The sequence below is a fragment of the Phascolarctos cinereus genome, unplaced genomic scaffold (genome assembly GCF_003287225.1).
Source record: "Phascolarctos cinereus isolate Bilbo 61053 unplaced genomic scaffold, phaCin_HiC Scaffold_2;HRSCAF=192, whole genome shotgun sequence".
Lineage (NCBI taxonomy): Eukaryota > Metazoa > Chordata > Mammalia > Diprotodontia > Phascolarctidae > Phascolarctos > Phascolarctos cinereus.
The window spans coordinates 164,687,898-164,710,688 of record NW_027555625.1 but is presented as its reverse complement, the minus strand read 5'-3'; the positions used below and the strand labels follow the sequence as shown (position 1 = coordinate 164,710,688).

At 38.3% G+C, this 22,791-nt stretch overlaps 1 protein-coding gene across 3 annotated transcripts in view; it reads right to left on the bottom strand.

Annotated features, from left to right (window-relative positions):
• SEL1L2 (SEL1L2 adaptor subunit of SYVN1 ubiquitin ligase) overlaps positions 1–22,791 on the bottom strand; it is a 164,380-nt gene that overhangs the window by 41,556 nt on the left and 100,033 nt on the right. For all 3 annotated transcript variants that reach the window (XM_078149715.1, XM_078149714.1, XM_020986232.2), the window contains 5 exons: positions 16,006–16,059; positions 15,728–15,787; positions 15,538–15,619; positions 9,800–9,954; positions 9,041–9,097 (listed from right to left, as the gene is read on the bottom strand). In XM_078149715.1, coding sequence (XP_078005841.1) covers positions 9,041–9,097; positions 9,800–9,954; positions 15,538–15,619; positions 15,728–15,787; positions 16,006–16,059 — 408 coding nt within the window. The remainder of the gene's footprint in view (positions 1–9,040; positions 9,098–9,799; positions 9,955–15,537; positions 15,620–15,727; positions 15,788–16,005; positions 16,060–22,791) is intronic.

Below are 22,791 nucleotides of genomic sequence, written 5' to 3'. Positions count from 1 at the left end.
GTAAAGTGACCTGCCAAGGTCACAGTAAGAGATCTGGCATTCAGTACCATGCCCTTAGACTATCCATCCAGTCCTCTTTTACACTACAATATGAAGTACTAGTAATTGAATTTAGGTCTTTTGGCAGACATGAACCTGAGACCAATACCTTTTTAAATGAAACTGGAGAGAGCCAGAAATGGGGGCAACACACCTGATTCACCCCAGGGATTGAACATAAATTGAATGGGCCCCCAAACGAACCAGGGCTGAACTGGATATACACTGAGTCTCCTCTCCTCTGTCAGAAAGGTCTTTATGATTGTCTACTTGGAATAATCAAAGGGAACAGCTATAGTAACCAAATCTGGACAGTTCCCTCAGACCTGTTTTGTGGGGAAGTAGTATTTTGTTGCTCATGTACAGGGGTGTAGGTGAGGAGGAGATAAGTTTTTGTTTCTCTCCCAAAAGAAGTATAAACAGCTAATATGTATAATTTTGTTAAACAGGAATTGCCCAGAGGCATATTAACTAATGTCTTATCTTAGAATCCTTTCCTGGTTCCTATCTAATGAACTTAAGCAGGCACAAAGTATCATGGGGATAAATGTCTTAATAATAATGACAATGATATATGCTTTAAATACATTATCTCACAAGAACTTCTTTAAGCAAATACTTTATGTGTAACTAAGACCATTTTACAGATGAGGAATTAAGGCTCAGAGGTAAGTGATTTGCCATGGTCATAAAAGTAGAAGGTGTCAAAGGCAGGGTTTGAACTCAGCTCTTACTGACTTCAAGTTCATTATTCCCCCCCCCATTACACCTAGATGCCCCCTATTTATATTAAAACATTCATTCATTCAAACCACAAATATTTATCAGATGGCTAATATATGCTACATGTGCAGGGCATATGAAAATGACACAGACTTGATGGACAGCTCTAAAGTAATTTATAATCTACTAGGAGAACAAGATGTACACAGCTAGCTATAGCTTAAAATGTGTCGCAGACATCCTCCCAAAGAGTACAGAAAAAGTACTTCAGAATTTCAGATGGAGGAGAAATCAACTTATAGTAGACTGGGGTCATTAGGAAAGGTTTCATGAAGGATTTGAACATAGCCTTGAAATATGGGTAGTATTTCAATAGAAACAGGAGGTGGGAACTGGGGACTAACAGAAAGTAAGAGTGAACAGTATAAACAATTTTATGAAAAGAGGAAAGCAAATTAAGTATGTAAAACATTTTTGTCTAGGGTAATTGGCTATAGGTATAGGGAGAGTAATGTAAGACAAACCTGGAAAAGTAATTTCAACCTAGATTGTAGGCTTAGGATGCCAGACTAGAGGATTGGAAAGTAATATGGTTGAAAAGAGCCCCGGACTCAGAGGGTCTGTGGTTCTAATACTTACAACCTATGTCACTTTGGATATGTCATTTAAGCTATTTGGGCCTCAGTTTCCTCAAATGTAAAAAGAGGGGAATGGATTAGATGACCTAAAAAATCTCTTCCATTACCAAATCTATGTTCTTGCCACATTTAAGAAAATTGAAAAGTTCTGAGTTTGATTTGCATTTGTATGCCCAGTGCCTAGCACATAGAAAGAGCTAAAGAAATGCCTTTTCCTTTCCCCCTTCTTTAAAGAGTATTTAAAGTACCTTAAGGGCGTCCCTTAAGTACATAAAGAGGATGCTATGTAATATCCAAACCTAAACTAAGAAAATTTGTGATACTGTACAATTTTCCACATTATATAGTTTCCTTGTAAATTATTAAGCCATTCATAGTAAAATAACTTTTTAAAGTTTGTCTTTCAGAGAATTGTAGCATCTAGAGCTGGAAAGTTCCTTATAGATCATAGAGTCAAGTTCTCTCATTTACAGAGGGCAAAATTGAGGCCCCGAGTGCTAGAAAATTTTCCCAGAATCACACATCAAGTTAATGGCAGAGCTGAGGCTAGAACCCAGGTGTCCAGACTCCCAGGTTAGTCCTCTAGATACTACATTACAAATACCCTACAATATATCTCTCTCTAAAGCAAGTATTTAGAAGAAAGAATGCACCTAAGCCTTTGTAAGAGAGTAAACTGTTCCCTTTGACACAAATTAAACCTTTGGGGAGTTGCTTTTAAAATGATGTGCCCCTAGAGGCCCAAAGGAGTTGTTGAATCTCTCCAAAATACCTAATTTACTCCCAGGAGTAGCTTACTCACTTGACAATGACAGAAGCCCCCACAATGCTTTCCTTTGTTTTCTTTGTTTGGATACGGGAGGGAAGGAAACTTTCTTGGAAAATCTGTTAGTACTTCTTCCTGGTATCTACTCTAATCCTTCCTCTTTGATTTTACTAGTAAGACACCCAAGATATACCTGCCAAATCTAATTAATTCTGAGCCTGTGTGCATATTTATAAGTACAAATGATGTTAATATTGTGTATAAAATTCAAGATAATGTAATCAAAATTGCACAAACCTGTATTTAAAAAGTTATTTTAAAAGTCTTTGGAAGGGTAAAAAGGCACCTTTAATCTCATTTCCCCTCTCAATTTTTAAGGCAATGTCTAAAAAACAGTAAGTGAGCTGGGTTAATCAATCAGAATACCCTAAATGGTGGTTGTTGGGATGCTTGGGTACTTGTACTCAGACCCCAGTTCCAAGGCCATATTTCCTTTTAGCCTCAAAAACACTATCCCTGGCAGTTTCTCCCCAGCCCAAGGATATTATGCCTAGCAATTACTCATGAGTGGGCTGCAGCAAAACATTTATCTCTCTGGCACAGTAACAAACTGTTCCTGTAGGAATTATTAGTTTGAATTGGCTTTGTACTGGCTCATATAGATATTTGGCACCCACCGGACTATCTATACCAACTCCCTACCTCATTATATGCATCCTGGACTCCTCATTATGTATATCCTAGACTTAAGACATATGTATACTCCCTACATCTATCTTGTCAAACAAGATATTGATTAGTGGCAAACTGGACAATCCTCAGTTGGCCCTGACCACTAGTTAACTTAGTGATGTAGCAGACCTAAAAACCTCGCCTCTCTGTGCCCCTCCCCCCTTGGACTTTTCCTGGTGTACTCTGGGTAAAACACCTGCACAGTAGACACAAACATTGCATGTTCTTTTAAGAACTGACCATTCCTTAACCACACCCTAATCCTGCCCCAAATCTCCTAGTTAGCATATTTGACATTTGTTTTACTATAGTTTTTCCTATAAACAATTTAACTGTACCCCTCCAAGGTCACAGGTTCCTTAAGAACTTTTGCCTGCTGAAGGGCAGAACAGTAAGTCTTAAAAATTGCTTAAATCTATGAATTCTTTCTACACCATCCTGTCCTGTACTTTGGTCCTTGGGGGCAGGGGTCCCTGAACCCCTCAAACTGCATCTGTGGTTACATGAAGTTACTTGGAATTCTGACGGTTAGGCTCTAGCTAGCCCAAAGAACCCCCCTCCATTCATGGATAGGAAAGTGTTTCTGTAGCTGGAGAGGCCATCCTGTGGAAAGAGGCCCAGGGGTCTGTGCTAAGGATAGTGGTCCAATGAACGACTGAAGCATTGCCTCTGAGGCAAATTAACTGAATCGAATTTACTTTGATGTTTCAATCAAGCTTATAAGGGAACAACATAGCACAGTAGAAAGCACAATGAGTCTGAGGTCAGGGTTTCAGGGTTCGAATCTTGGCTGCCATTTTTCACTTGTGTAAACTAGGAAAAATCAATCTCCCTGGGCCTTGTTTTCTTCTTCTGTAAAATTTTGAGGTTAGATTAGATGAATTCTAAGGGCCCTTATAGATCTCAGTCTATGATATAGTCTAAGAAGGTATGTTGTTCAATAAATGAATATTGTTTAAGCTTCTCTTGACAATGAATGTACCATTTTCAGTGCTAGGGACATGAATAAAATAGCCTACTGTCCTCAAGGAGCTTATAATATATCAGAACAGAAAACATGTATAATATCTATATAAGTGTTCTTTGATGTACCTAATGTGAAAGATGATTTTTAGTAATCATTATCTTGATGATTGAGAGCTTTCCCCATCTCTCTTCTCCCAAAGTTCAGTTTCTTCTTCAGAAGGACATCACTGATAATGAGATTGCATGTGCTCCTTATCCTGATCAACCCTCCAACCCAAAGTACTTGCTTATCCAGAAACCAACCAGTGTGGGAAATCTTTCTTAAAGACTTACCCAGGCCAAGATGTAATCAGACAGTAAAAGAAACTCTAAGTTTGGGATAATAGGTGTATTCCTGCTCATTGTGTTTGCTCCCACAGGTCTGGGAAAATGTTGATTCTCCTTACTGTTAAGACAGGGTGATATGGAAATTCATGTCTCTTTGACCAAGATTTAGGCGACCTAAGTCATATACCCCAAGATTCTCATTTTAATATAGCCCAACTCCCAGTGTGTTAACCAATCAGAGTTGATTGGCATCCCTCTGGAAAACCTATTCTTTGAAGGAAATATAAACTGTGTACCCCAACCCCAAAGGGAGATCTCAGTTCCAGACTATTAGTTTCAAAGTGTTAGTCCCCATGCACTGCAAGGTTGACCACTTTGAGAGAATAAAACATGGACTTGGACAACCTAACTGTGGTTGTCTTTCTTAGACCAAACTCTCAAAGGCTGATACTGCATAAGTACATACAAAATTTAAAAAAATTGTACACACACCCCCCCACCCCCACCCCCACACACCTAGAATACTTTTGTGGACAGCTAGGTGACTAAGTGGATAGAGTGCCATGATGGAGTCAGAGAGACTCATCTTTTCTGAGTTCAAATCTAGTCTCAGACACTTATTAACTTTGTGACTTTGGACAAGTCACTCTACCCTGTTTGCCTCAGTTTTCTCATCTGTAAAATGAGCTGGAGAAGGAAATGGAGAAGGAAACCATTCAAGTATCTTTGCCAAGAGAACCCCAAATGGGGTCATGAAGAGTCAGACATGACTGAAAAATAACCTAACACAAGATGCCTTTTTTTTGGGGGGGCAGGATAGATAGATCTGAGAATCATCAGCATAGAGATGTTAATTAAATCCATGGAAGTTGATGAGATTTCCAAGAGAAGTAATGTAGAGGAAGAAGAGAAGAAGACCTGAAACAGAACCTTGAGGGACACCTATAGTTAGAGGGCATGATCTGGAGGAGGATCCAGCAAAGAAGTTTGAGAGGGAGTGGTCAGATGGGTGGGAGGAGAACCAGGAGATAGTGATCGTCTGCAAAACCTAGAGAAATGAGTATTATCAAGAGGAGTCATCAAAAGTATCAAAGGCTTCAAAGAAGTCAAGGAGAATAAGGACTGAGAAGACCATTGGATTTGGCAACTAAGGAAATATTGGTAACTTTGTGGAGAACAGTTTCAATGGAATGACAAGGTTGGAAGTCATATCATAAAGGGTTAAGAAAATGAGAGGAGAGACAGAGCAACCTATTGTAAGTGGTATTCTGAGGAGGTTAGCTACAAAGGGCAGAATAGATATACAATGATAATTAGCTGGGATGGGAGGATCAAGTGAGAAGTTTTTTTTTAGGATGAGGAGAAATAAGCCTATTTATAGGCAGAACAAACCAGGAGACAAAGAGAGATTGAAAATAAGTGATAGGGTAATAGAAGGGACAATCTATTGGAGGAGATGGGTTGGAATGGGATCTCTTGATAAAGAGGATTAGGCTTGATGGGGAGTAGGGCCATCTCATGTGATGATATGGGAGATGGGGTGAGGAAGGAGATAGGGCAGAAGGCATCTGAGTGATAAAAGATGAGGAAGAGAGAAGGGGGAACTCATGGCAAATGGCCTCAATTTTTTTCCCCAGCAAAATGAGGCAAAGATTTCTGCTGATATGGGGGAGGGGTGGGCTGGGCTGAGGGAGAGCCATGTGAAGTTTGAGGAGGAATGAAAAGGTTTGGAGGAACTGTGGAAAGTGGGCTAATGAGTTGATAAAGGAGGTCTAGTAGGATTGCCTAGTAACAGTGAGGGTCTAGTTGAAGCTGTGTATCATAAATTTGTGGTGGACCCAGTCAGAATGGCTGTGTGATTGTCTCTACCTTCATTCAGCAGCATGTGTATAGGAGTGAAGGTGGCAAATGGTGAGGTTTTCCTGGGTATAATTCCTGGGTATAATTGGAAATATGGTAAGGGGGATAGGGATTCAAGAGAGGAAAATAAGGTAGAGTTGAAATGATTCACCAAGAAGTCAAGATGGGGAGAAGAAGAGAGAGTGACCAGTGCAAAGGAGATGGCCTGAGAGAGAATTGAGGGGTCAAGGGATTAGAGGCTATAGTGCAGATGAAGAGTAGAGTTTTGTAAGGGAAGGCAGAGAGAAAGGTGAAAAAACCAATAGGATGTGGCTGGATAAGGGACTTTTGGAATTCTTTAACATAGAGCTGGTGCCATCAAAGGTATGACCATCTTTGTGGGTGACTGAGGTAGAGTAGAGTAGTAGTTCATGGGAAGTGAGTAGATTGAGGAACTGAGTAGTTGAGAGAGAGAGAGAGAGAATATGTATGTTAATGTCTCTTAGTATGAGGGTAGAAGTTGGGGAACAGAGAAAAAGTGTGACCCATGTACTGAACTCATTGAGCAAGGAAGAAGAATGACCTGGAGGTCTGTAGACAATAGCTGCCAGGATTTTGATTGGGTAGTAGATATGAATATCATGGAATCTTACAGGAAGATAAATTACTGAAAGATAGAGGTAGGGAGAGAACCTGGAAGTGACGATGGGAAGCAAGGAGTATTCCAACTCTCTTGCCTTGACCAGTGAGCTGAGAAAAATGAGTGAAGGTACAGCTAGTCCTGAAAAGGATGGTCAGGAGGGCTGTGTTATCTGGGGGAAGTCAGGTTTTAGTAATAGCTAGTAGATGGAAGGAGTAGGGGAGAAAAAGATTAAGGATGAAGGGAAGTTTATTGCCTATGGAACAGAGGGCACAGTGGAAGGGCTGGGTGGTATTTGGTTGATGAAATTCATTGGAACAACAACCCACATTTATGCTTGATATGTTTAGAAAACATTTTTTCCTTTATGATACCTCTATAATATAGCAGCGTAAGTACTATTACCTTCATTTTGCACATCAGCAAACAAGCTCAGAGAGGTTAAGGGTCCAAGATCACACAGCTAGTACGGGTCAGAGCTGAGCCTTGAACCTAAGAATTCTGACTTCAAGACCAATTATCTTTCCATTTCACCACAATGCCACATTTGTCCTATAGTACTTAGATGGGACATTTTTGTATCTAAGAAATTTAAAAGATTCCCCCCCCCCCTACAAATTAGGCCCCGGTGATCTTAAATAAGGAGGGGGAGAAGTACTAAATCAGAGTTCACTGCTAATGGGAAATGTGAAACTCTCACTATTTATTGATCGAAGATTTTGTTTTTCTTAGGAGGTTAATGTGAAGAAAGCCATTATAGCTTTGGACTTTTGGTCCAGAGCAAGCAGCCCAATGCAGTGCTGATAAGGTTCTGGAATTCCTTACATAAGAAGCTAAAATTCTGGTTATGAAATGTGTGAAAATTCAAATGCTATAATATATCCATCTCAGATTGCACAGTCTAGCAATTTCATTACATTTTATGAAATGACCTTTATTTGTATGAGGCTTACTCAGTCTTCACTATATCTCACATAAAACCTAAACCTCAGTATTAAAATAAAAATAACTCATAAAAATAAAGCAAGATCCCCCAGAAGGGCTAGCTGATAAGTAGAGTTCCTTATTGAATAGCTATTTTTATTACGTAGTAATAGGAAATTTAGAATACACAGAAATAGGGTACGTGGTTCTTTGAGAGAAAGACTGTGGCATGCATCAAACTGGTAAGTATTATAAAAGCATCATTTAAGAAATCCCTGTTGAGGATTCAGTTCTGGGTTGGAGGGAGGGGTGTACCCAGAAATGACCCATGTAAAAACAAAAGTCATCAATAAAACTTATTCAAATTTTAAAATATCTATTTCATTCCCCCAAAATTAGATTTAGATTTTCATAACATTACTAGGCTCCAGAAATTATCCCTTTCTAGTGTTTCTGTCTTTTGGCACCTTCTATAGAAGACCTTTTTATGAACAATGTGTTTTTCTTACCATAAATATAAAGCGTTAATTATTTTCCCAATCCCACAGGAATAAGGTGAAGACTGGTTAATAAAAATGATTGAAAGGTGCTTTTGAAAATGCATAAAAATTTTGAATAATATTTTTAATTATGCTTTAAGTTAATTGCTTTAGTAGTAAATATAGGCCCATGTCTAATGAATCTATGACTAGGCCAAATCCCCAGCAGGGTGGGTATAGGGATGCATGGATCATACTATCTGGTACAGGTGGGTAGGCCCACTATGGGCTAGGATAGCTTTTTTTTTTTTTTTGGTGAGGCAATTGGGGTTAAGTGACTTGCCCAGAGTCACATAGCTAGTAAGTCTTAATGTGTCTGAGGATGGATTTGAACTCAGGTCCTCCTGACTCCGCCATCCACTGTGCCACCTAGCTGCCCCTAGGATAGCTTTTGCAAAGCTGTTCTAGCCACCTTTTTGTGCATAAGGACCCGCCTGTCTAGTTCTGTTACCAATCAATAATGCAGACACCAGCAACAGTCTAGGATAGGAGGGGAGGTTTGGTCTTTTTAAAAATTAGGTGCCAAGACCTGTATCTTAGCCTTTCCTTCAGGAATAGAGATGAAAAATAAAAAAGCCAATTCTTCCTTTCCACCAAATCAGAGCTGAGCACTCCCCTTCCCAGCCCCTAAGTCATTCCCCTGTTCCTGTGTCACGTTATCTTTGAGAAGGACAACAGGAAGAGGTAGGAAGGTTACTCCTGGGTGATTTGTATTCCTTAAGAAGTAGTGGAGTAAGATGCCCAGAGGATAAATAGATGGCTCTCCATCCTTCTTCCCCTTCCCTCTAATTTCCACCCCCACCCCCAATCAATGCTCTTTGCCCTAAAGGCAAACTCATCTACAACTGTACTAAGATTAATGGGACATCTCATTCAATTTTTAAGGATGGATTTTATGTATACCTACATAGAAATCCTGTTCCAATCCTTTTCGTCCTGTTAGATGTAATTGTCCGAGAGATACCTAAGAATAATGATTAAAATGTTTATTTTAGCAACACTCAGTTTCATGAATTCAAAAAGAACAATCAATTATGCATAATGTTGCTATGGTATTTGGATTCTTCAGGGATTCAACATCTTCCTTGCAATTTGTGTGTTTTAGGAGACAGCATAAAGCTACTAGCTTAGGCATTTTTTTCTGAGCAGATGAGCTGTGTTCTTCTAAATACAGCAAGAATTGTCTATTGCTAGCCATTGCTTTTTAGTCCTGACAGTATGGTGATTTGATAGAATGTGGCAACTAGGTTCTTATACAAGAGGGGTTAAATTTTTGCCCTCAAGAATTCCACTGAGACGATTTTAAAACATCATCCCATAAAATATATTCATCATGGGTCCTTCTTAAGTCCATTTAAATGAAGGAGAATACTTATTGATGCCTTTTCTTTTTCTCTCTAAAAAAGGCATTTTTTTCCCAAAAGAAAAGTTCACTTGGAATAATAGAACGCAAATAACTCTGGAATTTTTATTATAGTCATGCTTGTGGCCTCAGGGAAGTTCCTTGTTTTGTAGGAGACACAAGCTAAGGAAAGCCACTGGGTAAAACAGAAGTGGGATAGAAAAAGATACACCTTTCCCTTCTGCACTCTGTTAGGTGCATAGTTAATCAAGCCCCAGGTTATTTTGCATGTCCTAAAAGTGGAAGCTCATTTGTATACATTACTTGTATCTGAATATCTCCTCTTTCTGCCAAAAATTTATAGTATTGGTATACATCCCAATCCAAAATCTCATTGTTAGAATTCAGATTTTCAGGTCTCTCAGCTAGTGTCACTTTTTCCACGGGGACACCTTCATTTTTTTTCAATTTATCAGCAACTGTGAATAGAAACATACCCAGGAATAATCAGGTGTACACATGTGAATGATCACAGCAGAAAATACAATTCTATGCAGATCATTCTTAAATTACACAAAAGCCCCGGTCAACTAACTAAAGTAGAAGAGGCTACTGAGTATATAATTGTCATTATTATTTTTAATTTAGTGATTCCTGCATACTTTTTTAAATCGACATCCAAGGAACTTATTTATTTCCAACTTTCTAGATCATCAAGTGTGTGGACTTTAATGGACACTTAATATTTGTTGAGTTGAGCTGAATTTTCATCTTACATAAGTAATCACACATTACTACATACCTCTGGATGGGAAAAGATAGAACAAAAATAATAGAGAGGAGTTAAAAGCCAAAGAGAAGCAAGTAAATAGTAAGAAAGCACTTAGCTGCCCTTGATGAGTTCAATTCAGTGGGTCCAGATAAATAACATCCAAGAGGACATAAAGGATTGACATTAGTGATTGCTGAGCCCCCATCAGTGATTTCTAAAAGGTCATGAAGAATGGGAAATGTAGCCTGGGGTTAGAGAAGGACAAATGATGACCTGATTTTCAAAAAAAGCAAAGAACGGAAAACATGCAAATATTCTCTAAGTAAAAGAATGGTTAGTGAATATCTAGAAATGGAAACAGTGATAAAGAGTCATCAAGAGTGGGTCATTTCAATTTTTTTGATAGTGTTACTAGACTGATAGATCAAGGGAATGCCATAAATAGAATTTACCTATAATTTTAGCAAAACATTTTCTTTTCCCCCCACTTAATAGTATTTTATTTTTTCCCAATTACGTGTAAAGATAGTTTTCAACATTCCCTTTTATAAGATTTTGAGTACCAATTTTTTCTCCTTCCCTTCCCTGCCCCCCCCCCCAAGATGGCAAGTAATATGATGTAGGTTATACATATAACACCCAGGAACTATAAACATTATTGCATGCAAAAAATATAAAAAAGATTACATATGAAACCATGAATTTTTACTATGAATAGCTTGACTCTTTAAAGAAAAAAGTATATGACAAATTTATTGTCAATTTTCTAAGTTGTTCTGCTTCTTTGGTGCTGGTGGGGTGGGGCTTTCTTAGTACGTAGCATGGTGACTAGTACATAGTAGGCTGTTAATAAATGCTTGTTGACTTGACTGGCTTGACTTTGTGACATTTATCAAGCATATCACCTATGCCTTTCTTTTTCACCTGTGAATTCATTGGCATAGTGAAACTCCTTGTGAAGGGAAACTCTGTTGAAGATCAGCACCTTTTCTGTAATTACATTTTAGAAAGCTGCCAGTGATTATGCTTTGTGGTGGAGAGCATAGAAACAAAATTTTAGTTCTGCTTTCTGTCTACTGGATTCTCCCAAGCCAAGGGTTCAAACCTCATCTTCAGTGTATTGTTAACAAGACGACAAATACCCAGGACAGCTAAGCTCATGCCTTATCAAAGGATTGACTTTGTTCCAGGATTTCTCATAAAGTGAGAAATTATAGGGGAATATCTGGGGATCCTTGCTACATTTATCTTTTATATCTTTCTCCATTCCTTAAGGGACATTCCATGCTCACTGATAACCTACAAAATGGAGAGGCTTTCCTTAGCTCTCCTCTTCTAGGAGGGAGACAGCCAGAATTTTGATTGTAGATCAAATTTACTTGAGCTTAGTATAAAGACTAACATCATACATTCTTGTGCTGTTCAGTGTTCTCTACACTTGCTGGAAGCAAGTAGATCCTTTACCTTACTTGCCTGTAACTCTCCTGGCTAGAAACTGTTCTAGCAAGAACTCTATGTGTCTCAGGCACTCAACTCTCCTCACTATGTTGGCACGTTGATGAGCATACCCAACATCCTTTGCCTTGCCTAACTTCCTTTGTCTCCCCCTCCTTTTCTTTCTCCTTTTTGAGTCCTTCTTTGTCCTTTCTTTTCTTCTTTTCCTTCCCTTTCTCCTTTCTTCTCTGTCTTTCTTCTCTCCTCTTTCTTCTTCTCTCATTCAACCTTTCCCTATTGAACTTAGAAATGGAATGTGTCTACTCAAATCCTTGCCTCCTCTAACTATAGTTCTGCTTCTCCTCAGGGTATTCTCCCAAATCTCTGGTCTTTATTCTTTTTCTACTCAGATCCTTCTCTTCCCAACAAGAATACAGATATTGAAAAGTAATTATAGTAAAACCTCAGTTACCTAGAGACCAACTTTTGGCACCCCCATGAACCTGGAAATATGTACATGCTTGTGTGTATATAGTCAAAATATGTGTTTTGAATTTTTCATGAGGTACTATATAAATAGGTAGTATTTATAATAATGTTAGGCCAATTTGCATATGAAATTATCTTTTATATATGTGATATCTCAGATTCAAAAGTAGTCACATTTTTTCCTCTATTGGATTTTCCTTATATTCTGACAGTCACAAAGATGAATTATTCACTGTTTTGATAACAGAAATGTAAACATGCCATATATTCCAGAATAATTATTTCCACCCTTAGTGAATCCTTGGGAGGATTCTGCAGAACTACTTAAATTGTTTTCCCTGCTTGAGTCTTCCTCTGATGGCTCACCTTGGCTTGGAGGTGACCCTGGGTTCTCAAAGTCTATGCCAGTGGAACACAACCTTTGGCAGCCTCTACCAAGCTGGAAAGGCTTCAAGTATAAGCCTGGAGACAGACTGTCTGTCCTCCTAGCTAAATGTGGAGACTCTTATTACTGGGAGTTTGGCCATCAGGTGATAAAATGCTTTTTAGCCACAGCAATTCATGAAACAGTCTACTAAGCAGTGGAAAGGTTGTGAACTGTGTTCATAGTAGAAGTGCCCATACCAATGAAATCATGGATCTTTTTTCAGTATTAAAACAAGCAGTAGAACTTATCTATTTGTCCCAGTAAAATTAAGTATAACATACTAACTCTTCAATTTGTAAAATTATTTAAGGAACAAGTGGTAGCCTGGGCTTTATTCTTGGTAGATCAGCATCAAAATTCACAAGTTATCTTCTATTGCAGTAAGAAAGTCTACAAATGTTTCTTTGTAATTTTCACTCCCTTAAATAAATAAAAAAGGTATTTATTCAATACTTACTATGTATAAGGCACTGTGCTAAACAATGGAGATTCAAATACAAAAAGCAAGACAGACCTTGCTGGCAAAGAGCTTGTGTTCTAACACAGCTAGATCCTGATTAATGCCTAATTAATGCAAATAATGGATCTCCTGAAGTCATCGCATTATTTGAATTTGTGCTGAATATTTCCCTGTAGGCTGAAACCAATGATCTTATATTTTATATAATCATAGTTTTGAATAGTGCTACTATCAGTTCTATTCCATCATATTCCCTTATATCATCTGATTATAGCTACTTAATGTTACAGTCAACATTTTTATTTAAGAAACGAGCACACTCTGAATTAGTAAAATAAATTTGTCTGGGCATATATGTTAAGAAAAATGAAAAGTGGTTCTGGGAATAATCATTTCAAACTGCAAAAAAATAGTTTTAAAAGAATTACAGAGGGTTCTGCTCCTGGGAGCGAAGATGGCAGAGTAAGAAATAAGTCACTCTCACCCTCCCTTATTGACTTCTGAAAGCCCAGAAAATATCACAGCAGGAAAAAACCTGGAACAGCTGAACCAATGGAAAGATGGGTCTTGTAGCCCAGAAAGCTTGGGAGATTAATGGGAAAGGCCCTTCTTGCTCTGGGGGAGGGGAAGCAGTACAGAACAGGAGGTGTCTCAGCAAGCTAGTGGAAAATCCCACCTCAGCACACCAGGGGGAGATCCTTAACCCCAGAGTGGTGAAACAGGCAAACACCAATGCCAGGATCCCCAAATGCCTCAGTATGGGCAGGGGAACCAGTGGAAAATGGCTCGGAAAACCACCATGTGCCATGGCATCTTCTGGCAGCCAAGTCTCCCAGTGCCTCAGCAAAACTCTGGGAAGCACAACTCTGAGACATAAAACTCCAGGCTAAGAGACATCCTGCAACAGTCAAACATCCCTGTTCAAGACCCCGGGTGAGCAGGAGCCAAAGAAAGGAGTACAAGGCCTGGGTGAACAGGTGTCCTCCAGGGGCCAGATTCCCCACCCCTACCCCTAGAGCTCCAGTGTTGCTGATTCCAGCCTAACCTCAGGTAAGCTGCCAGAACCCTACATCCTCCAACTGCCAGCACCTGAGGCCCCAGCACCCAAAGCCTTGGGATCCCAGCACAAGAAGCTTCGGTCAGTGCCCCCTCCTCTCCAGCAGGAGAGCTCATTTGTTTTTCAAGTCAGGAAATAAACAAACACCATGAACAAAAACAAATGTACAATGATCACAGATTCGTATTATGGGGGCAGGGAAGATCAAAGCAGGAATTCAGAAGAGGACAACATTGTCAATATACCCACACCCAAAACCTCAAAAGGGAATATGAACTGGTCTGAAGCCCAAAAAGTCTTCTTGGAAGAGCTCAAGAAGGATTTTAAAAGTCAAATAAGAGAGGTAGAAGAAAATTTGGGAAAAGAAATGAAGTATGCAAGAGAGAGTCAATAGTTTGGAAAAGGAAGGGCAAAAATTAACTGTAGAAAACAAGTCCTTAAAAAATATAATTGGCCAACTGGAAAAAGAACATACACTGAAGAATTACAAACTCTTGGAGCAGCTAGGTGGTGCAGCGGGTAGAGCTCTGGCCTTGGAGTCAGGAGGACCTGAGTTTAAATCCAGCCTCAGACACTTAACACTTACTAGCTGTGTGACCCTGAGCAAGTCACTTAACCCTGATTGCCTCACCAAAAAGCAAAAAAAAAAATTAAAAATTACAAACTCTTAATTGCTACAATGATGTTGGAAAACATAGAACTATAATACACATTAAAGTTATAGCTTCTTATTTTAATATATCACATGATATAATCATAGGATTTATATAATTTTAAGATGATTTCTTATTTAAAGACTGTATCACCATCTTGCCTAGGTCAGAATTTCAGGGACTACTCACAGACTCAGTTCCACTACTGATCATCATGTGAACTTGAATCTCCTCTATTTCTTTCTTTCTTTTTTTTTCAGCCAAAGACAAGGTTTATTAGAACATTGTCATATTGGGCAGACTTTTAAAGAGTCCAAACATGAGTAAGCAGTGGCTAGATTATAAGAATCTAAGCATCTTAATGGAGACAAGATGGACCTTATATACAGAAAGACTGTGTGTGGGGGAATCTAGGAGTGGCCAGTAAGCTTAGGTGAACAGAACTCCTGGGACCTGGACCTTCTTCTCCTGGCCAAGGGAAAATGGAGAACCTCCTCTATTTCTCACCTGAGCTGGTTTGCCCCTGGTCAGGGAACTTCAGAGGTCCCCTGATCACAGGGGCTCATTGTATGGTTGCTTAACTTAGTGTGGGCACCTGCTCAGCATAGCCCACCATTGCTCAGAACTCCAGAGCCTGACCAGTTCCAATTTCAACCTCCCCAGCAGCTGGAATTACAGGCTTGTGCTACCATGCCCAGCAGGATGATTTTTCAAACTAGTTTTTTTCCCACATTTGTTATCTATCTTAAAATAAAATATAAAATACTCACTATAATTTGCTACATTCTTGTAATGGAAAAGTGCAGTTTCACAATTCTGTAGAACACTGATTCCTGACAAGTATCTGTACCCCTGAAAACAGAAATAAGAAAATACATATTATTCCTCAAGTTTTGCCACAGGGTAGTTGTCATATTTATAGTATAAGTAATAGGGTGTAGTAATGTGTAAATTACAAACCAAAATCATTTGGGACATCATGCTTCCTCCAGCACTTCCAAAAGTGTAATATACCAGCGCCTAGGATCAAGAAATCAAGATTTTTGGAAGGATTACAAGATGGAGGAAAACCTAGCTCCTTAATGTTTATTATTAGCATTGCAATAAATACTGTAGCTCATATCGAAGCAAATGGTATATTTGCTTTCTTGCTCTACTTTTGGGCCTTTTAACAGGCTTTTTATCCAACATCTTTTCCTAAAATTAAATTTATTCTAGAAAGGATAAAAGGATCATACCTTAGCTTGGTTATGTTCCATTCCTATTCCATATGAAGATAGAAATCCTAATGCCTAAAAGTCCCGAGGAAAATTTAATGAATTAATATACTTCCCAAATATTCTTTTCTATATTCAAATAGATTCAAAATTAGTAATTTTTAAAAAATTAGATTTCACCTATTCATTTACTATCATTTTAAAAATCATATTAGAAGTAATTATTAGTAATAATAATAAATCAACACCTCTACTATTAATAGCTTACATTTGCATAGCAAATTAAATTATTAACATATGAAATGACCACAATAATGTAAAGGACCACAACACTAACAGACATCAAAATTCAGGTGAACATAGGGACCAGTCTTCATTTCAGTGGATTCATTTCCCTTCCCTCCATACAGAGGTGGTCGACTATAGGTACAAAATGTATATACTATCAGGGTTAATGTGTCAGTTTGTTTTGATTAACTATTTCTTCTTTGGTACAAGGGAGGAGGTTATGAGGTGGGGAGTTAATGGGAAGTAATAATGATGTAAAAAAGCAGAAAATATCAATAACAAGTCAATCAGTCAGTACACATTTATTAAATACTTATTATATGCCAGGCATCATGCCACGTACTGGGGATACAAAAGGAGGCAAGAATACTTCCTGCCCTCAAGAAGCTCACATTCTAATGGTGGTGGTGAGACATTAAAAAAAATCACAGACAAAAATCCCCTTTCTAGCTAAGGGAATCAGTAAAGGCTTCATGAGGATATGAATTCGGCTATGAAGGGGAAATGAAGAATTCATCAGATAGAGATGAAAGTAACGTTTGTTCCAGACCTGAGGCAAGGCAACATTGTGGAAAGAACAAGGACATGACTAAGAATGGTGGGTAGGCTGGTTTACCTGGAATATAGTGTGCAGAAAGTATTGTAATATAATATGTTTAGAATGACAGGTGAGGCCCAGACTTTGAAGGGCCTTGAACACATATTTTATTCCAGAGGTAATAGGGTTAATGAAGATTTTTGAGCAGAGGAGTGATATGGCCAGAGCTATACATTGTTATTATATTGGCAGGAGTGTGGAGTTTGGTTTGGAGTAGAATTCAGACTACTTCGGACACTATTACAAAAACAAAGGTGATGAGGCCCTTAATCAGCATGGTGACAGTGGGAATGCAAAAGAGGAGACAGATATGAGATGGTGGAGACAGAATTCACCAACTGATTGGACATGGAGGATGATGCTGATAGAATGAGGTAAAGATTAATAGTTTAAAGATGACTCATAATTTTCAAGCATGGGTGATTGGTGGACATTGGTATTTATGTAGCACACTAAAAAAAGAATGGTAGAATAACATGCTTTTTACTGGGCCCCCAAACTGAAAACTCCATCAGAGAAGACAAAGATTCTCCAGTGCCAGGGTCAGGGGAAAATCAGAATTTTAGTGAGTTTTAAAGAAGCATCAGTCATGCTTTGGGATTGTTGTAGAGAACTTGAAAATATTTTTATTTAAGTATGCATTAATAAGTTAACACTTTGTGTATTTTAAATCATTTAGGGGGAGTTCACATTGAACACTTTGGGTGGACATATGTCAAGCGTCAGTTTTCCCATGTGGACTCCATATCCTTTGGGATGAGGTTCTTTCAGAACCTCTCTTTGGTTGATTTTGGTGGAAATAAGGTTAATATACATAAGATCTGTGGTAAGTGAATTTGTTTTGAAAGTCCAAGCTTGGACTTTTGTGGTGTTTGCCACATAGATATAGCTATATTTTTTAACAAAAAAAAATTCAAGATAGAACTAGAAGAGAAAAAGATAAATAATAATCAGAATACATCACCACTATTTCTCCCCCCCCAAAAAAAAAACCCAAAACAACAAACAAACAAACCCACCAGTAGTAACTTTAGAGTGGGTATTCTCTCAACTTCATGTAGAAATAAGGAAGTTAGGAGGACATCAGGTCTTAGGGAGAGATGATTCAACAACTAAATTTAATTACTGAATTGAGTCCCATCCAATCACCCACTAGGAAATCAGGACCAGACCTCTAGAGAGAATTCCCCACCTTCCTTATAGAGCTAATCCACTCAGTTTGAGTACTCTGCCCTGGGGCTTAACCTTTTTGATTGGGGGATGAGTAAAGGCAAACTATACCTAACCCATTATTTCTGGCTGGCTCCAGACCAGTTTTTCTTTTTGGGTGAGGCAATCAGGGTTAAGTGACTTGGCCAGGGTCACACAGCTAGTAAGTGTCAAGTGTCTGAGGCCAGATTTGAACTCAGGTCCTCCTGACTCCAAGGCTGGTGCTTGATCTAGTGTGCCACTTAGTTGCCCCCAGACCATTTTTAACATCCTGACCAGCCTACTTGGATCTCTTGCTATTTGTCCTGCCCCCATGTACCCCAAATTCTACCTCCCCACTTTCCACTTCTTGACGTCAGAATAATAATAAAATCATCACTACCATTGATACTAAAAAGGGTGTTAGAACTGATTGCTGCTTGGCTGCACTCATAGCTCCCTGACTCCCCAGACCAAAGCCCCTTCCATGACTGCCAGTCCACTACATTTGTTGTTATCCCTCATTTGAACGTAAGACTCTGGAAGACAGGGACTGTCTCAATTTTGCATTTGTATCCCTACCATCTAGAGCAATCTATCCTACATAGCACATGCTTAATAAATGACATATTTCATTAAGTCGATAAACATTTATTAAGCACCTTCTATGTGCAAGACCCTAGACCCTGGTGAAATGAACAAACAAATTTAACTTGGGACACACTTAGTTTGAGGTGTTTGCAGTATGTCCAGCTACAAGTGTCCAGTAAGAAGTTGTAAATGTAGGTCTGGGGCTCAGGACAAAGACAGGCTGAAGGTATAGATTTAGGAGTCATCTGCACTGAGATGGGCATTGAAGCCCCAGGAGTGGATTAGATTGCTATGGGAAAGGAATAGTGAGGAAAGAGAAGAGGGCTGAGGACAGAGCCTTAGGGAATGCTCACATTTAATGGAGAGGGGTACAGAAGGAACAAACATTTATTAAGCACCTACTATGTGCCAGGCACTGTGCTAAGTGCTTTACAAATATCTCTTTTGGGGAGGGAGAAGGAAAAGGAGCCAGTGAAGAAGACAGAGCAAAGCAATCAGAGATAGGTAGAAATTGAGGGAAATTAGTATATTGGTTATTTTAATAACAGCAACAATAATGATAAAAATGAATCTTTAAACCTATAAATTATGAACAAGGTGGTCCTTATCAATTTTCCAGGTACTGGGAAATAATAGCTTCTTCTCAAGGAAAATTTATTAATCTTTGTCCTTGTACCAATCTAGGAGGGACCTGAGGAGGGAACATTTTATGTGAGCAGCATTGTCTATGTAATTGTTCTGATAGTAGGGCTGGCATTACAAGAAGTCAGAGGCAATGTCTTCCTGAGTGGTATGCATTCAGGAGTTCTGAGACGTTTCTCCCTACCCAAAATAATATCCATTTTGCTTGTTAATGTTTGAAATTGCACTAATAGAATGGCTCAACCCAAACAGCTCTTAGCATCTTAAACAGGAAACTTCACTTGTTCTTTGGACCTATTTTTGAAATAAATGGCTTATTTTCCAAGCATTTATGAGAAATTATTGAAATTGATGAAACTTGGCATATTTGCAACATAGAAAATGACAGGCTCCAGAAAAAAGCATAAATTGTAGGGAAAGCTAAACTCTTGATATTGTATAAAAGGTCTTAAAGCTATTCAGACCCATGAGATAGTGTCATGACCCACTTATTACAGGAAGCAAAATGGAGGTGCGAGCTAATCAGTGTTCTTGCAAGGTCACATACAAGTTAGTAGAGGATCAAGACATTCACACTCCTGTTTTCTGTTCTATCTAGTTAATTAAATTAAATGAATACGTATTGAATATCTACAGGTTTAGAAAACTATGTCAGAGACTGCATTTGAAATAGCAAGCAAAGTTTAAAAATGTTAATTTTTTCTCCCTTTGGGAAGATTTGGTTTGCACTTAAAAAATTATACATTTAGAAGAATTGACTAGTACTGTGCATGCATAAACTATACATGTGTATATAGACATACACATATATATGTACAAATACATAAATATGTACGTATGTATCTATCTGGAGATATGTGACAAGGTTTGTCATTGGAAAGAGTACTGTTGGGTGATGGATGGACACTGTAGTTGTACAAGCACATTCTCCTGTGTGAACACACTAAGGGAATGAATGCTTCTTAGGGGTTATAACAGCCTACTTGCTTCATCATGGGAAAAGAACTGAATTTAATGTATTTGTTTCAAGGCACTACACAGAAGGCACTGAGAATCTCTTCTGCTACAACTAGATTCATCAATGTATGGAATAATAAATCTTAATAAGTATTGTCAATATTAGGACTTCCTTTCCTGAAATCTCCACATGCCATCTGTTTTCCATTCAGACACAGTGAACCCGTGTATCAAAGTGCTTCACAGAACCTGCTCAATTTACTTCTAGTAAATTTCTGGCATATGCCCTAATGAAAAGAATGATCATGTGGGCATTTGGGCTCATGGATTTTCTCTCTTTGGAAAAACACACAACAGCTTCCAAGGCTTCAGTATAGACATTATAAAATTAAGCTAACTATCAGTGGGGAAATAAAATGTTTAGTGAGCCGGCAGGCTAAGTTTGGGATTTTAAGACAATGTAAAACATCTTTTACTTTTCAAAACTGGAAGTTAGGCTTCTATGTATCAGTAGACTTCCATAGTAAGAGATTATATTAAAGGTGTTACCTACTTGCCCTTTGCTAATAAGTGGACACAAGCAATTAGAATTCAAAAGACTGATTTGTGTAGGCAGCTATGTGGTGCAGTGGAAAGAGTGTGGGCCCTAGAGTCAGGAAGACCTGAATTCAAATCCGTCCTTGCTACTTATGTCTCTGGGCAAGTCACTTAACCTCTGTTTGCCTTAATTTCCTCAACACACACAAGCAATTGAGAGGAGAGAATATGCACGCTAAAGTTACTACTGGTGGGTTTTTTTGGGTAGATATAGTGGTAATATATTCTGACTATTTATATTTTTCTCTTCTGGTCCCATCTTGAATTTTTTTTTTGTTAAAAAGTATAGCTATGTCTATGTGGCAAACACCAACATATTTATATAGTACACTAAGAAAGAAAATGGCAGAATGACGAACTCTTTACTGGGCCCCCAAACTGAAAACTGCATCAGAGAAGAAAAGATTCTCTAGTGCCAGGGTCAGGGGAGAATCAGAATTTTAGTGAATTTTAAAGAAAGTCATGGTTTGAGAACATTGTAGAGTACTTGAAAATATTTTTTATTTAAGTATGCATTAATAAGTTAATATTTTGTGCATTTTCAATTATTTTAGGGGGAGTTCACATCGAACATTTTGGGGTGGTTACATGTCAAGTGTCAGTTTTTCCATATGGACTCCATATCCTTTGGGATGAGGTTCTTTTAGAACCTGTCTGATTGATTTTGGTGGAAATAAGGTTAATATACATAAGATCTATGTTAAGTAAATTATTTTTGATAGTCCAGGCTTAGACTTTTGTGACAGATGTAAGGGTATTTTGCTTTTTACATAAGCTGAAACCACAGTGTGGCAGAGTGGATTAAGTGCTGGACCTGAAGTCAGTAGACCTAGATTTAAATCCCATGGTCATGATCAAGTTAAGTTACCTAACTGCTTTAAGGCTCATCTGTCAGATGGGAATAATAATGACAGTTTCCTCATTTGTCAAATGGGTATAATAATACCTGCTACATCTAATTCACAGAATTGTTGCATGATTCAGGTTAAATGTGTGTAAAGTGTTCTATAAACCTTAAAGTGATATGTAATTGTCAGCTATTATTATTCCTGATAAGTTTTATTTCGGGAACTACTTTAGTGTTCACTTTGGCTATTCCCAAATTCTCTACTTCCTAATCTGTTTTCTAATTAATGAAACTTTGGGAACATAAGATTTTTAAAATGCTATTTGTTCATTTTAATAAGGAGGTATTCATTCTCAGCAAGTAAACCACAAAAGAATATTTCAATTAGCTTGTCACCAGAACCGTTGATTTGAATTCACTGTTGTCATCTACCCCAGTATCAGGATGAGCAATGATGTCTTGCACATAGTTATAATTTTTTCAAGTAATGACCTGAAGTGCCCAGTGATGTGATATGTTCCAGCATATAGCAGGCATGTGACTCACATGCTGACCTCTAGAAACTCAGTACCTCCACTGCCATCATCTGAGTCCTCTTTTTTAACCAAACAAAAGACATATTCTTTTTAAGTTGTTTCTTTGTAACACATGGCTCTGTGACCATTGCCCCTGCTTCATTTGGATTGGAGGCTAGGGAATACCCAGATCTTTGACTGCAAAACAAAGAAACAAAACAAATTCTAGATTCTAAGCCCAGGACTCAGTTTGGTTCTTTTCAAGCTGCAAAGAAATATCCTTGCTAGTTTTGAGCTAAAAATACACCAGATGAATTTTGTAATTTTCATTAATATGTTCAAACTAGAGAATCAAAGACCTGGAAGGAGAGGCTATCTTAAGGTTGATCCCTAAGATCATTTAGTCCAAATTTGTTGTCAATTCAGAAAGAGGACAATTAAAGAAATAAGCTTTTCAAGTTGTTCTCCTCTATGAAATAGAGGGACAGAAGGAAACAAGCATTTATTGACTATTATGTTCCAAACATTGTGCTGTACAAATATCTCTTTTGATACAACAACCCTGGGAGGTACATGCTATTATC